General features: G+C 50.1%; 1 protein-coding gene across 1 annotated transcript; it reads right to left on the bottom strand.

Moving 5' to 3' along the window:
• Window positions 1-965: 965 nt before the first annotated feature.
• Window positions 966-14077, bottom strand: LOC147122819 (uncharacterized). The gene is made up of 2 exons (XM_086011452.1): window positions 10929-14077; window positions 966-4237 (listed from the first exon to the last, which is right to left on the bottom strand). The coding sequence occupies exon 2, from the start codon at window positions 2631-2633 to the stop codon at window positions 1467-1469; it is 1167 nt and encodes a 388-aa protein (XP_085867578.1). The 5' UTR covers window positions 2634-4237; window positions 10929-14077; the 3' UTR covers window positions 966-1466.
• Window positions 14078-14496: the final 419 nt, after the last annotated feature.

Here is a 14496-nt window from a genome sequence, read left to right on the forward strand (position 1 = left end):
CTCCACCTCAAGATCTTGTCGTTCTTGATTTTGCCCCTCTGCTTATTATTAAACATAAAAGCTACTGAACGCTGGTCAGTGAGCAGGGTAAATCATTTTCCGGCCAGGTAATGCCTCCAATGTCGCACAGCTTCCACAATGGCCTGGGCCTCCTTTTCGACAGAGGAGTGTCGAATCTCGGGGCCCTGGAGGGTCCTTGAGAAAAAGGCCACGGGTCTCCCCGCCTGGTTAAGGGTTGCAGCTAGGGCAAAGTCGGATGCGTTGCTCTCCACTTGGAAAGGGATGGACTCATCTACTGTGTGCATTGTGGCCTTCGCAATATCTCCTTTTATGAGAGTGAAGGCTGCACAGGCCTCTGCTGTCAGGGGGAAGGAGGTGGACTTGATGAGGGGTCTGGCTTTGTCCGCATAGTTGGGCACCCACTGAGCATAGTACGAGAAAAACCCTAGGCATCTCTTCAGTGCTTTTTGGCAGTGGGGGAGGGGGAGCTCCATAAGGGGGCGCATCCTGTCGGGGTCGGGGCCGATGACTCCGTTCTCCACTACACAGCCAAGGATGGCAAGGCGCTTGGTACGAAACATACATTTGTCCTTGTTGTATGTTAGGTTCAGCTGCTGGGCCGTACGGAGGAATTTCTCTAGATTAACATCATGGTCCTGCTGGTCGCGGTCGCAGATGGTGACGTTGTCTAGATAGGGGAAAGTGGCCTGGAGCGCGTTCTGGTCGACCATCCGGTCCATCTCCCGTTGGAAGACTGAAACCCCGTTGGTGACGCCGAAGGGAACTCTGAGGAAGTGGTAGAGACGACCGTCAGCTTCAAAAGCTGTGTACTGGCGGTCCTCAGCCCTGATGGGGAGCTGGTGGTATGCCGACTTCAGATCAATCGTCGAGAACACCCGGTATTGTGCTATCTGATTGACCATGTCAGATATGCGGGGGAGTGGGTATGCATCTAGCTGGGTGTAGCGATTGATCGTCTGGCTGTAGTCAATAACTAGGCGCTGTTTTTCGCCAGTCTTCACTACCACCACTTGTGCTCGCCATGGGCTGGTGCTACTTTCAATAATCCCTTCCTTCAGGAGTCTTGCTACCTCGGATTTAATGAAGCTCCTATCCCCGGCACTGTAACGCCTGCTTTTGGTAGCGATGGGCTTACAGTCGCGGGTGAGGTTAGCGAACAAGGAGGGGGGGGGGACTTTAAGGGTGGAGAGGCTGCAAATGGTGCGCAGCGGGCGGTTTAAAAGCTGCTGGCTGCAGACTGTGAGTGGGGGGAGGGGTCCGTCGTACGCTAATGTGACACTCTTAAGGTTGCACTGAAAATCCAACCCCAGTAGAACGGCAGCGCATAGATGAGGCAGGACCAGGAGTTTAAAATTTTTGTATTCTGTGCCCCTTACTGAAAGGGTCACTACACAGTAGCCACCGACGTCCGCTGACTGGGCTTTGGAAGCCAAAGGGATCCGATGTCACGTCGGCAGTACCGGGAGAGAGTAACTGCGCACCGTGTCGGGGTGGATAAAGCTTTCCGTGCTCCCGCTGTCAAAAAGGCAGGTAGTGGCGCGGCCGTTTACCTTAATGTCCATCATGGACCTGGACAGTTGATGAGGGAGAGATTGGTCCAGCATCACGGAGGCCAGCGTATGGTCGAGCGAGTCGATGTGGTCGTCAGATGAGGCGGTGGTTGAGTCCGGGTCCCCCGTGGTTGAAGTTGGACAAAATGGCGGCGCCCATGGTCCCGATCCCCACGCGGCTGGGGGAGCCAAAGATGGCGGACAAGATGGCTGCCCCCACGGTTCGCACGCGGCGCTGCTGGCGTTAGCGGTTTTACCTTTGCAGGCGCTGACATAGTGTCCTTTCTTCCCGCAGCTGGAGCAGGTAGCGTTTCTCGCCGGGCAGCGTGCTCTGGGGTGTTTTGCCTGGCCACAAAAATAACATTTCTGTGCCTTGGACGTCGCAGCAGCAGTTGAAGGTGGCGGTCCCATGACCCAAGGTTGTGGCGTCCACGTTGCGGAGCGGTTAGGGGAGAAGGCGTCCATATTCCTGTGGGCCGCGTCGAGCAAGAGCGTGAGGGACACTGCCTTTCTCAGGTCCATTTCTCCCTTTTCCAACAGTCTCTGCCGGGAGCAGTCGGAGCTTAGACCCGCAACGAAAGCATCTCGGATCAGTCCCTCCGTGTGTGCTGCGGCTGATGCTTCTTTGCAATCGCAGTCTCGGCCGAGTATCCGTAGTGCCCGTAGGAAGGCCTCCACCGATTCCCTGGGCTGCTGTCTGCGGGATCTTAAGAGGTGCCTGGCATAGACCGTATTTACCGGGCGTGCGTATTGCCCTTTTAGCAGACCGATATCCGCCGTGTAGGTCGTCGCGTCCTGGATTATTGTATAAACTTGGTGGCTCACCTTTGAGGCCAGGATTTCCAACTTGTTTTCGTCCAGGGTCACAGTTGAGGCTTGCAGGTAGGCCTCGAAGCAACGCAGCCAATGCGCGAATTTGGTAGCCGAACCCGCTTCTTGGGGGTCTAGGTCCAGGCATGTTGGTCTGAGGGCTCGCAGCAGCTCCTGTTGCTCAGCGTTTGGTGCAGCAGTCTGCTGTTCAGCGTTTGGTGCAGCAGCCTGCTGTTCAGCAAATGTTGACATTTTGTTTTTGCTAATAAAATTGATGCGCTATCAATTACTCATAAAAGACTGAGAGTTAAGAGAGTAACTAAAGGCTTTTATTAGCAAAGAACAGAGCATGCCTCTCGTGGTTGACTGGGTTCCATGAAGGCAGGGGGCTGCAGGTCAATCACCTTTATACCTGGGCCTGTGGGTGGAGCCAGCCGAGACATGTTGAGGCATGCATAGGTACAACAGTGTGTAACAACAACAACAACAACAACAACAATAACAGTGGTTTACCACAGAAGGCAAATGGTATGTTTGCCTTTGTAGCGAGAGGGTTCGAGTACAGGAACAAGGATGTCTTGCTGCAGTTGTACAGGGCCTTGGTGAGGCCACATCTTGAGTATTGTGTGCAGTTTTGATCGCCTTATCTGAGGAAGGATGTTCTTGCCATGGAAGGAGTGCAGCGAAGATTCACCAGGCTGATACCTGGGATGGCAGGAATGACGTATGAGGAGAGATTGGGTCGATTGGGCTTGTACTCGCTGGAGTTTAGAAGAATGAGAGGGAATCTCATCGAAACTTATAAAATTCTAACAGGGCTAGACAGACTAGATGCAGGAAGGATGTTCCCGATGGTCGGGAGTCCAGAACCAGGGGTCACAGTCTAAGGATAAGGGGTAAGCCATTTAGGACAGAGATGAGGAGGAATTTCTTCACCCAGAGAGTGGTGAACCTGTGGAACTCTCTACCACAGAAGGCAGTAGAGGCCAATTCATTAAATATATTCAAGAAGGAGTTGGATATATTTCTTAAGGCTAAAGGGATCAAGGGATATGGGGAGAAGGCAGGAACAGGGTACTGAATTTGGATGATCAGCCATGATCTCATTGAATGGCGGAGCAGGCTCGAGGGGCCAAATGGCCTACTCCTGCTCCTATCTTCTATGTTTCTAAGTTTCTATGAACAAGTTCTGTAGTTCATCCATGCGATCTTTAAATGTTTGCAATTGCCTATCCATCGTCAACCCTTTAAGTAACATTCCCAAATCCATCCTACCCAGCTCGCGCCTCATACCATCATAGTTTCCTTTATTTAAATTCAGAAATTCAGGACCCTAGTCTCTGAGTCAAATACTTCACTCTCCATCTTAATGAAGTATTCTGTTATATTATGATCGCTCCGCCCCAAGGGGCCTCGCAGAACATGATTGCTAATTAATTCTTTCTCATTACATAATACCCAGTCTAAGATGGTCTCACCATTCACTCCAAGTGACAAGGCCACTTCCCAGGTAGCAGGCAAAAGTGGACAAGTGGTGCAAAGAAATAAATTTATCTGTGTCATAAATATAACTGAAACTTATCACTAACATTTGTTCATACACCCATGTGTATAACCTTGTGCATCTACGATTATGTCTTTTTTCTTTTCCGAGTGCTTCGATGAGGTGCTACTCCTGTGCCTTCAGCAGAGGTAGAGGCAGGCTGCTCACTTCCCTGCTGCGACTGCTTAGACACTTTTGGCGGACGTCCTCTGGGTTTTGGAGCCTGTGATGGCCCCACCAAAGACTGCTCCTCCTGCAACTGTGTAGGGGCAGACTCGGCCATTGGGATCCGAGGAAGCATCTGGGGTTCTGACTGAAGGGACGGCAAAGGGGAAACAGTGTGAGTGCTTTGAGAAGAGCCCCCACTTCCATGTCCCCTCTCAATTCAATTCAATTCAATTCAATTCAATTCAATTCAATTCAAATCGCTTTATTGGCATGACAAGTTACATCTTATGTTGCCAAAGCATCGGAAAACATTCATGTTTGTTCACAAAAATACAGATCTATCCATACAGTGTATAAACAGATATATCCCTGAGTGTATAAATATACTTTCATATAATTTATATATACTCTTTTCTTATATTTAGTGGTTATCCCTCTGTTTATGGCAAGCTGTAACATAGTGTGCCGCTAGTGTTACGCAATTTCTCTCTTCCCCTAGTAGGTATGGGAGTTTTTGGTCGTCATTCAAATTTCTGAATTCCGGGCATATTTTTGTGAATTTTGGGTAGAAATTCTCCCTTATGCCCTGATATTTTCTACAAGCTGTGAGGAAGTGCATCTCTGTCTCCACCACTCCCTGACTGCAGTGAGAGCATATCCTGTCCTCTCTTGGTAGCCGGGTCTGTCTGTGTCTACCTTTTTCAATCACCATCATCCCTTTCATGGGCCACCCGCAATTCCCTGCTAGCAAGGAGCTGGAGAGCATCTTGCTGCACATCAGTGGGGCGATGAACACCGAAGTCTACTGTAGTGTATGTACCCGTCTACCTTTAAGGAAACTATTGTATGTAACCGTTCACCTTTAAGAGAACTACTTTAGGTGTGGCACTATTTGTTTGGCTTCTGTATACTGTAATACCGATAGTGACCACACCAGTATATAAGTGTTGTGGCAGGATTGCTGGGGCAGATTCGCCCGGACCTTCGAATAGTAAAGACCTGTTTGTTTGTTACTTCTGAAGTCTGTGTAGTTATTAACTGCACAACCCACAGACTTTACAGTGGCGACGAGTCCAATCGTACCCTGCGGCAAGACTACCAAAGCAGCGAAGAGCGTCGAAGAGAGGCAACCGCCCTCGTCGTGCTGCTGGGAGAAAACACGAGGCTGCAGCAACAGAAAGAGAAAACACGAGGCGGCAGCAACAGAAAGGAAGCAGACTAGCAACAAAAGTTCATCAGCAACAGGCACTGACTACCCTTTTACCACGGTGCGGAGTGAGCCGATCAGCAGGAAACAAGGCGGCCGCGGAGACTGTGAGTAGGGGAAGAGGTAGAGAATATCCGGAGGATAAGGGCTGTGCACTCGACCACGGTCGAGGGGGAACGGAGCCGGTCAGAAAGTCGGGTCCAACGGCGTCGTGAGACAGTCGGACCGCGATCGGCGGGGAAAGCCGGGCAGCGACCGCAGCCACGAAGCGCTGAGACTGGGAGTAGGCGCGGGAAGAGAAACCCAGCCGCAGCCGGGGAGGGAAACACCGGTCTGCGAGAGGGCTGGGAGGCGAACAGGAACCGTGCGGGTGGGAGAGAGAGACAGAGCCAAGCAAGGGGAGAGAGACTGCGCGAGAGCCAGTCCAGCGGCTGAGCTGTTCTCCACCAACGGGGTACCCAGAGCCGGTGGAACCGAACGTGCGGGAGAGAGAGCGACAGAGCCGGGTACGGAGAGAGAGACTGCACGAGAGCCAGTCCAGCGGCTGAACTGTCCTCCGTTAACAGGGTGTACCCAGCGCCGGTAGAGCCGTGCGGGCGGGAGGAAAAGACAGAGCCGAGTAAGGGGAGCTGTGCGGAAGCCAGCCAGCGGCTGAACCTGTCCGCTGTGGGGGAAGCGTACCCCTTCCACCAGGAAGAAACGCGGGAAGCCGCCATTAGGCGGAGAAGACGACAGAAGCGGGAAACCGCCATTGAAGTGGGCGGGGCGAGAAGGAAAGAGCGGGAAACCGCCATTTTCGCGGGAAAACCGCCATCTTAGAAATAAACAAATAAATAAGAATATTTAAAGAAATACTTGTGTTGTACCCAAGGAAAGGAAGATGCCTAAGCGGGCGGACATCAACGAGTTCAATCCGGAGATAGAAGACTGGGCCACGTACGTAGAACGTATTGAGATACATTGTAAGGCTAACAAAATAGCTAAGGATGAAAAAGCTTTAACCTTACTTAACACGATGGGTGCGAAAACATTCAGGTTGTTGAAGCATCTTCTCTCACCAGCTAAACCGGCAGATCAGACTTTCGATGATGTGGTAGCAGTGCTGAAGGATCACTTGAACCCCACACCGTTGATGCTGGTTGAACGATTCAAATTCTACGCAAGAACGCAGAGGAAAGACGAAAGCAATGCGGAATACTTGGTCGAACTGCGTAGGCTAGCGAAATACTGCCAGTTCGGAGGGAATCTGACAGAGGCACTGCGTGACAAGTTCGTATGCGGATTGTCCAAAGAAGGAACGCAGAAGCGACTACTGGAAGAAAATGACCTCACACTGGACAGGGCTGTCCTCATAGCTGCATCGCACGAAGCCGCAGCGAAAGGAACGGCGGAAATGCAGCTAAAGGCGGCGGCACTAGGGGTGGACCAAATTACTTCGAGCACAATAAAATGCTACCGTTGTGGGAAGGCAACACACGACCAGAATCAATGCTGGTTTAAAAACCAAGAATGCAGGAAATGTGGCAAGATCGGGCACATAGCTAAGGTATGCCGGTCAGGAGCAACGTACAACAATAAGGAGTCACCACAAAAATGGTACGGAAAGGTGCAAGAGGTGACTAAGAAGAGTCTGAGGGAACAGAAGTCGGTCTCACACTCCAAATGCAAAGGACTGGACAGTCTGAGAATTCACAACGTGAGCAATGAAGCTGACCGACAAACTATTTGGATAACGCTACAGATTGCAAAGGTCCAAGTAAAAATGGAAGTGGACACCGGATCGGCGTTGACGGTCATGAATAAGCATGACTACAAGAAATTTTTCAAGCATATTCCACTACGGGATACGGAACTAGTATTACAGACATACACGGGGCACAAAGTAGTCCCCATCGGAAAGATAGAAGTCAAGGTGAGATACAAGGATAAAGATCATCACCGGTTGGACCTGTATGTATTGCCTGAGGGAGGACCACCACTTCTGGGGCGGGAGTGGATCCGAAAAATAAAGTTGGACTGGCAGTCACTAAACACCATGACGGTGGATTCCGAAAAAGAGGATGTCAAACCTGAACGGTTGTCCAGAATATTGGACGAAGCTAAGGAATTATTCCAGCAAGGACTGGGAACACTGCGAGGAATTAAAGCAAAGGTTAAGATTGCAGAGAATGCAAGCCCAAAGTTTTTTAAGGCCAGATCGGTACCTTACGCAATACGACCAGCTGTGGAGGCAGAACTGGAAGAACTTGAACGATTAGGGGTTCTGTCAAAAGTGGACTGGAGTGAGTGGGCCACGCCCATTGTTCCCATTATGAAGTCCTCACCAAGTAATAAGCCAGGGGGACCGGGGAAGGTCCGTATCTGCGGAGATTTCAAGATTACTGTGAATCCGGTGCTTCACACGGTACAATACCCGCTTCCGCGGATTGAAGATATCTTTGCTTCGTTGGCTGGAGGGAAGCATTTCACGAAAATAGATCTGGCTCAAGCATATCTACAGATGGAGGTCGAGGAAGAGTCACGCCAGTACCTTACCATCAACACTCACAGAGGCTTGTATCGCTACAATAGACTGGTCTTTGGGGTAGCTTCAGCGCCAGCAATTTGGCAGAGGGCCATGGAACAGGTGTTACAAGGAATTCCAAGCACGCAGTGCTACTTAGATGACATTTTAATCACGGGAAAAGATGAGGAAGAACACCTCACGAATTTGAAACTGGTACTCACCAGGTTGAAGGAGTATGGCCTTCGGGTTAATCGCAAGAAGTGTGAGTTCTTCCAAAAACGGATCTCATACTGCGGTCATGTCATTGACCGAGAGGGACTGCATAAGTCACCTGAAAAGATAGAAGCGGTCGTGAAGGCCCCCGCTCCAGGAAACGTATCACAGTTAAGATTATTCTTGGGGTTGATTAATTACTATCACAAGTTTCTGCCAAATTTATCCACGGTGCTGCATCCGCTGAATGATCTGTTGCGGAAAGAAACACCATGGAAGTGGAGTGAAGAATGCAAAAAGGCTTTTCGCAGAAGCAAGGAGTTGATTACCTCTGAAGAAGTGCTGGCTCATTTCAACCCAGCATTACCCCTTCGTCTAGCTTGCGATGCTTCCCCGTACGGAATTGGGGCAGTACTCTCGCACAGGCTACCAAATGGCTCGGAAAGGCCAGTGGCTTTCGCGTCCCGATCATTGACACCCGCGGAGCGAAATTACGCCCAAATAGATAGGGAGGCCCTCAGTCTTGTGTGGGGCGTGAAGAAATTCAACCATTACCTACAATGTAAAAAGTTCACATTGCTGACAGACCACCAGCCGTTGGTGTCCATATTCAACCCAAATAAGGCCATTTCCACCATGACAGCACAAAGGTTACAAAGGTGGTCCGTGTTACTTGGGGCACACCAATACGAAATTGAGTACAAAGGGTCTAAACAGCATGGAAATGCTGATGGGTTGTCACGCTTGCCATTGCCGATGGTAGAAGAAGCGAGTATAGTGGACCCAGTAGAGTTGTTCCACTCATCCGTGGTGGAGTGTCTACCGATAACAAACTCAATGATTGAGAATGAGACAAGGAATGACCCGACTCTTTCACAAGTCTATGATGTAACGGTGGAGGGATGGCCAGCACAGAGCGAACCAACACTGCAAGCATTTGCACAGAGGAAAGAACAACTGTCAGTGTGTCGAGGAACCCTGATGTGTGGATCTAGAGTGGTGATTCCACCCAAACTCCAAAAGAAAGTGCTAGAGGAGCTGCACGAAGGACATCTGGGTGGAGTAAAGATGAAGAATCTAGCAAGAGCGTTTGTGTGGTGGCCAGGCATTGATGGAGACATAGAGGAGATCACGAAGAACTGCCTAGGATGTCAGAGGGTTCAGAACGCGCCACCCCAGGCTCCTCTGCATCCATGGGAGTGGCCCTCATCGCCTTGGCAAAGAGTACACATCGACTTTGCTGGTCCATTTATGGACTCGATGTTTCTGATAGCGGTGGATGCCCACTCCAAGTGGCCGGAAGTAATTAAGATGACCACCACCACGACGGAAAAAACCATTACCATATTAAGGACTATGTTTGCTCGGAATGGCCTGCCGGAACAGATCTGTTCTGATAATGGACCACAATTTGTGTCCGAAGAATTCAAGAAATTCTTAAAGAGCAATGGGGTTAAACATTACACGTCAGCCCCATATCATCCCGCCTCCAATGGATTGGCTGAAAGGTTTGTCCAGACCTTCAAGAAGGCCGTAAAGGCCATGAGTAATGAAAACATAAGTCTACAACATAAGGTGGATAGCTTTTTGTTGGCATACCGAAATGCAACACATGCGGTCACAAATCAAACTCCCGCAATGATGTTTTGTAATAGACGCCTAAGATGCCGGCTGGATTTACTAAAACCGAACGTCAGAAGAGACGTAGAGAACCGGCAATTCCAGGGCATGAACGACAGGGTCACTAGATCTTTCCAGATCGGTCAACGAGTTTTGGCCCGGGACTACCGTACTGAGAAATGGCAGCCTGGAACTATTGGGAAACGGCTGGGGCCGTTGATGTACACCATGGACATTGGAGACAATATAATAAGGCGCCATGTTGACCAAATCATAGGGTCCGCCACAAATGGGCAACCGACTTCACCACCTTATCCGGGTAAGGTCGAGACTGAGATACTCAGAACACCTACTTCCGATCTAATAATAATGGAGTCAGCTGAACCTGACACGGCTTTTCAAGCCGAATCGACCTTGCCAGAAGCACCTCCTAGCCCGCCTGAAATGACGACACCACTGCGGCGTTATCCGGACAGAATCCGGAAACCCCCAGAAAGACTGAATCTATGAACTGTCTTACATAAACCTGTATATATGTTAGAATGTATGTTCACTATGGACTTAGTATGTTGAAAGCTAAAAAGGGAGGATTGTAGTGTATGTACCCGTCTACCTTTAAGGAAACTATTGTATGTAACCATTCACCTTTAAGAGAACTACTTTAGGTGTGGCACTATTTGTTTGGCTTCTGTACACTGTAATACCGATAGTGACCACACCAGTATATAAGTGTTGTGGCAGGATTGCTGGGGCAGATTCGCCCGGACCTTCGAATAGTAAAGACCTGTTTGTTTGTTACTTCTGAAGTCTGTGTATTTATTAACTGCACAACCCACAGACTTTACATCTACATTTATATCCCTCCTCGAGATGAGGTCTATGAGCCTCTCAAGCTGTTGCCCACAGCTAGCATGTTCTCATGTGATTGGTGCATTTGCTGCCCCATGCAGGTGGCCATCCTTTCCATGGAACAGCACATCATCGCCATCACCTGCGAGATGGTGGTGCTCATGTTGGAGATGGACTCCTCCATTCTCTGCACATTTACAGACATCGCACTGCAAAAGCTGCCAGAGCCTCATACAATTGTTGCTGCACCTCCAAGATCACCCTCTTTCTCGATGGCCCCTGAGGTTCAGCATCTGCATGCAGCTGAGCAGAGCTTGGAACGTCCTGCGCCCTCCGGTGAGGATTCTCCACTGCTGTCCCTGTCAACACCATCTGCTCTTGCTCACTTGTGATGTGTGCAACGCCAGGTGACAACACTACTCTATCTCGTACAGGACCCACCGAGGTGTGCGTATCTACGCTGGTGCTGGGTGCGCTTGGGTCTGCTGACGGTGCACCCTCAGAGACTGGAGCTTCCTTTGAGGAGTCGTCTTCTTCCTCCGGCTGGACAGTGGCGGGGGGGGGGGGCGGGGGGGCACTTGATGGACCTGTGGAGGTGTAAAGAGATGAATTAGAAGTGTTATATTTAGAATGGGTAACATTACCAATATGTACATGATGACATTTCACTGGCTGCTGACATCAGTCACCATATGAGTGACTGCTGTATGCCATGTGGCTGTATGAGAAGTGATTCTGTCACTAGGTTGCTGGGAGGTCCCCCTCTCTCCGTTCCCCACCACCAGCAGCTCTGCTACTCCAGCAATCTCCAGTGCTTCCTTTTGTGCTGGAGTCAATTCAATGAATATTGGAGGGCCACCTCCAGTTCTCTGTCTCTCCCTGTTGTTCTACGCTCTCTTCTCCTGCAAGGAGGGAAAGAAGCGAAGTTTGAGTGAGAGTGATGGAATGCATGTAAGGAATGGATGGGCTACATCTGTAGCGGGTGACTATGAGGGAGTGGTGTGACATTGCCAAATGGCCTCCTTCTGTGGTGTTACTTGCTATGATTGCATTAGGATGAGGGTGAGTGTCAGTGGTGGTTAGTCAGATGGGGGATGTGAGTATGTACATAGACAGGGAGGGATGGGTGGACCTGCAGGGTAGATTGGTGTGAGGAATGATGTGCTGGAGTAGGCTTGGGTAGGCAGAGTGATGGGGTTGTGGTGACAGGCACATCAGGATGTAGGTGAGTGTGGTGTTGCACTCACCTTTCCTGACCTCATGAGATCATTGAATCTTTTCCTGCACTGGATCCACATCCTCCTGACCTCCTCTGCGATCTTCAACCATGCCCTCTTTGTGTCCTTGGGTGGTCTTTTGTGTCTATCACCAGGAAAGAGGTCCTCCCTACATGCTCTTACTGCCTGCACCAGAACATCGAGGGAGGCATTGTTAAATCTTGGTGTGGCCCTCTGCCTTTGTGTCTTCATGACCCACACTTTTATCAGCTTTATTACGCTACGCAGACCTCTGGATACCAACTTATTCACTTCTACATCGACCTACAAATGAGATGTGCGCAAGGCTGCTTTAAATATTGGCGCTGGAAATGAGTCATCGATGATGTCATCAGACCCACTTCATTTAATTGGACCGGGAAATGCGCATGACTGGTTTAATTGGGGCCATTAAGTAAAAGTCGCCCTGAAGAACACGCTGCTCACAACACCGGATTCCCGACCAGCTACGCGGTCTGCACACATGCAAACCCGACTCCAAGGTATAGATTCCAGCCAAAGAGTCTGCAATGGGATATAGACAGGTTAAGTGAGTGGCAATAAGGTGGAAGATGGAGTATAATGTGGGGAAATATGAGGTTATTCACTTTGTGAGGAAGAATAAAAAACAGAGGCCTGGAAATTGCGGTCGGAGGCTTGACGCCCGCATACGCCTTCAAACCACAAGAAAATTACATACTTACCTTGTGTCACTGGAGCTTTGGACTCTTGCGGTCCTGGGCCTGCAGGTGTACGCAAGCATCCCTGAGATCACGTGGGCCAGGCCAACCAATGACGAAGGGGGATCCCCATTATGCTTATGGGGATTCCATTTACGTATGGAATCCCCATAAGCATAATAGAAATCACCTAATAAATAAAATTTCACAACACTGAAATAAAAATAAATGATCACAGGTTCAAAATTAATGAAAATACCCTTTAATATAAATTTAATTTTTTGAAAAATACATTTTTAAACGGGACAAAAATAAGAAACTCATTTTAATTGTGAGTAAATGTTTAAATCATTTAAAAAATGTTATTTTAACATTTATTTTAACCCTTACGCTGGTAAAAGAAGGCCTTGTGCCTGCTTTTACCAGGCGTGAGGGTTTTGTGGGTATTCGCTGGGTAGACCAACCCTGCGCCATCAAAAGTGAATTCACAGCGGATCCGAACAATCTGTCAAGCAAAATCTTGACAGATCGCAAGTTCCAGGTTTTCGCGCAGCGCACGTGGAAACCCAGAACTTGTGGGGCCATTCACAGTACTTAGGGCTTTGGTGAGGCCACACCCTGAGTACTGTGCACAGTTTTGGTCTTCTTATCTGAGAAAGGGGAGTGAAAAGGAATGTAGTTGTGGTAGGGGACAGTATAATCAGGGGGATAGATACTGTTCTCTGCAGCCACAACCGGGAATTCCAAAGGTTGTGTTGCCTGCCTGGTGCCAGGGTTAAGGATATCTCGTCATAGCTGGAGAAGAACTTGGAGTGGACGGGGGAGGATCCAGTGGTTGTGGGCCACGTAGGAACTAATGATATAGGTAGATCTAGGAATGAGGTTTGGTGAGGGAGGTTTAGCAGCTAGGGGCCAAATTAAAACTTAGAACCTCAAAGGTAATAATCTCTGGATTGTTACCTGAGCCACGTGCAAATTGGCATAGGGACAGACAGATCAGAGAGTTAAACACGTGGCTCAAAGAGTGGTGTGGGAGGAAGGGGTTTCGATTCATGGGACACTGGCATCAGTACTGGGGAAAGAGGGAGCTGTTCCGTTGGGGTGGGCTCCACTTAAACCACGCTGAGACCAGTGCCCTGGCAAATCGAATAACTAGGGCAGCAGATAGGGCTTTAAACTAATGAAGTGGGGGGTGGGGGGGAGGCGGGGTGGGAGGATACAGAAAAGGATAAATTCAAAAGAGGTAAGAGAAATGTCAAAGCTGTAGAGTAGAGTAGTGATCTGGGTAAAGATAAGCAGAGTGGGTCAGGAAGAGACAGAAAGATTGATAAAGGTAATAGGGCACCAGTGACTAAAGTAACATCAGGGAAAAATAGAAAAAAAGTTAAAGCTAAAGGTACTATGGCCTAGAAATTCACTGGCCTTAGCGCTGCTTTTGAGGCGCTAGAGGGCCTAGCGCCGAAGTTATGGCCAGTTTAGAAATTGACAGGGGCCCTAAATCGGCGTTAGGCCGGTAGCGCTGCGCCGGCACCGATGACGTCATCGGTGTGCACAGCGTCCCGGTTGCCATGGTAACCCGCCCGAACTCGGAAATTGAGTTGCGGCCGCCTCGCCCGTGGCAGCCGCAAGCAACGTTCTGGCAGAGGTGCCTTACAGAACTTTGCGCCGGCGCATTAAAGGCCCCGCGGCGGCCGGCCGCTTTCCCGCCGGCCGCCTGGCCGCAGCTCCCTCCCCGGACTTCCCCCCCCTCCCCCCCGGAACAGAAGCAAGCCCGGCACTTGTCCGAGGTGCCGGGCTCATTTTTAAAAAGATTATCGCGGGCCGCGGCCGGGTGCAGGCAGCTCCTGCTTAACGGAAGGAGGAGGCCTGCACTTCCCGAGCCTGCCGCACCGCAGCGGGCGCCGCAGCGCCGGAATAGCGCCGCAATGCAGCGCGTGGCGCCAGTTTTGAGGCGCTAAAACCCTTCAGTAGCGCCGGCAGCCGTTTGGGCGCGGCGCTACTGAATTTTTGGCGCGCGCAAAGGGACTTAGCGCCAGCGCTAACTTCCGGCGCTAAAGCCCTGGCGCAGCGCAA

The sequence above is a fragment of the Somniosus microcephalus genome, chromosome 2 (genome assembly GCF_052327205.1).
Source record: "Somniosus microcephalus isolate GS21.2 chromosome 2, FLI_Smic_1.0, whole genome shotgun sequence".
NCBI lineage: Eukaryota > Metazoa > Chordata > Chondrichthyes > Squaliformes > Somniosidae > Somniosus > Somniosus microcephalus.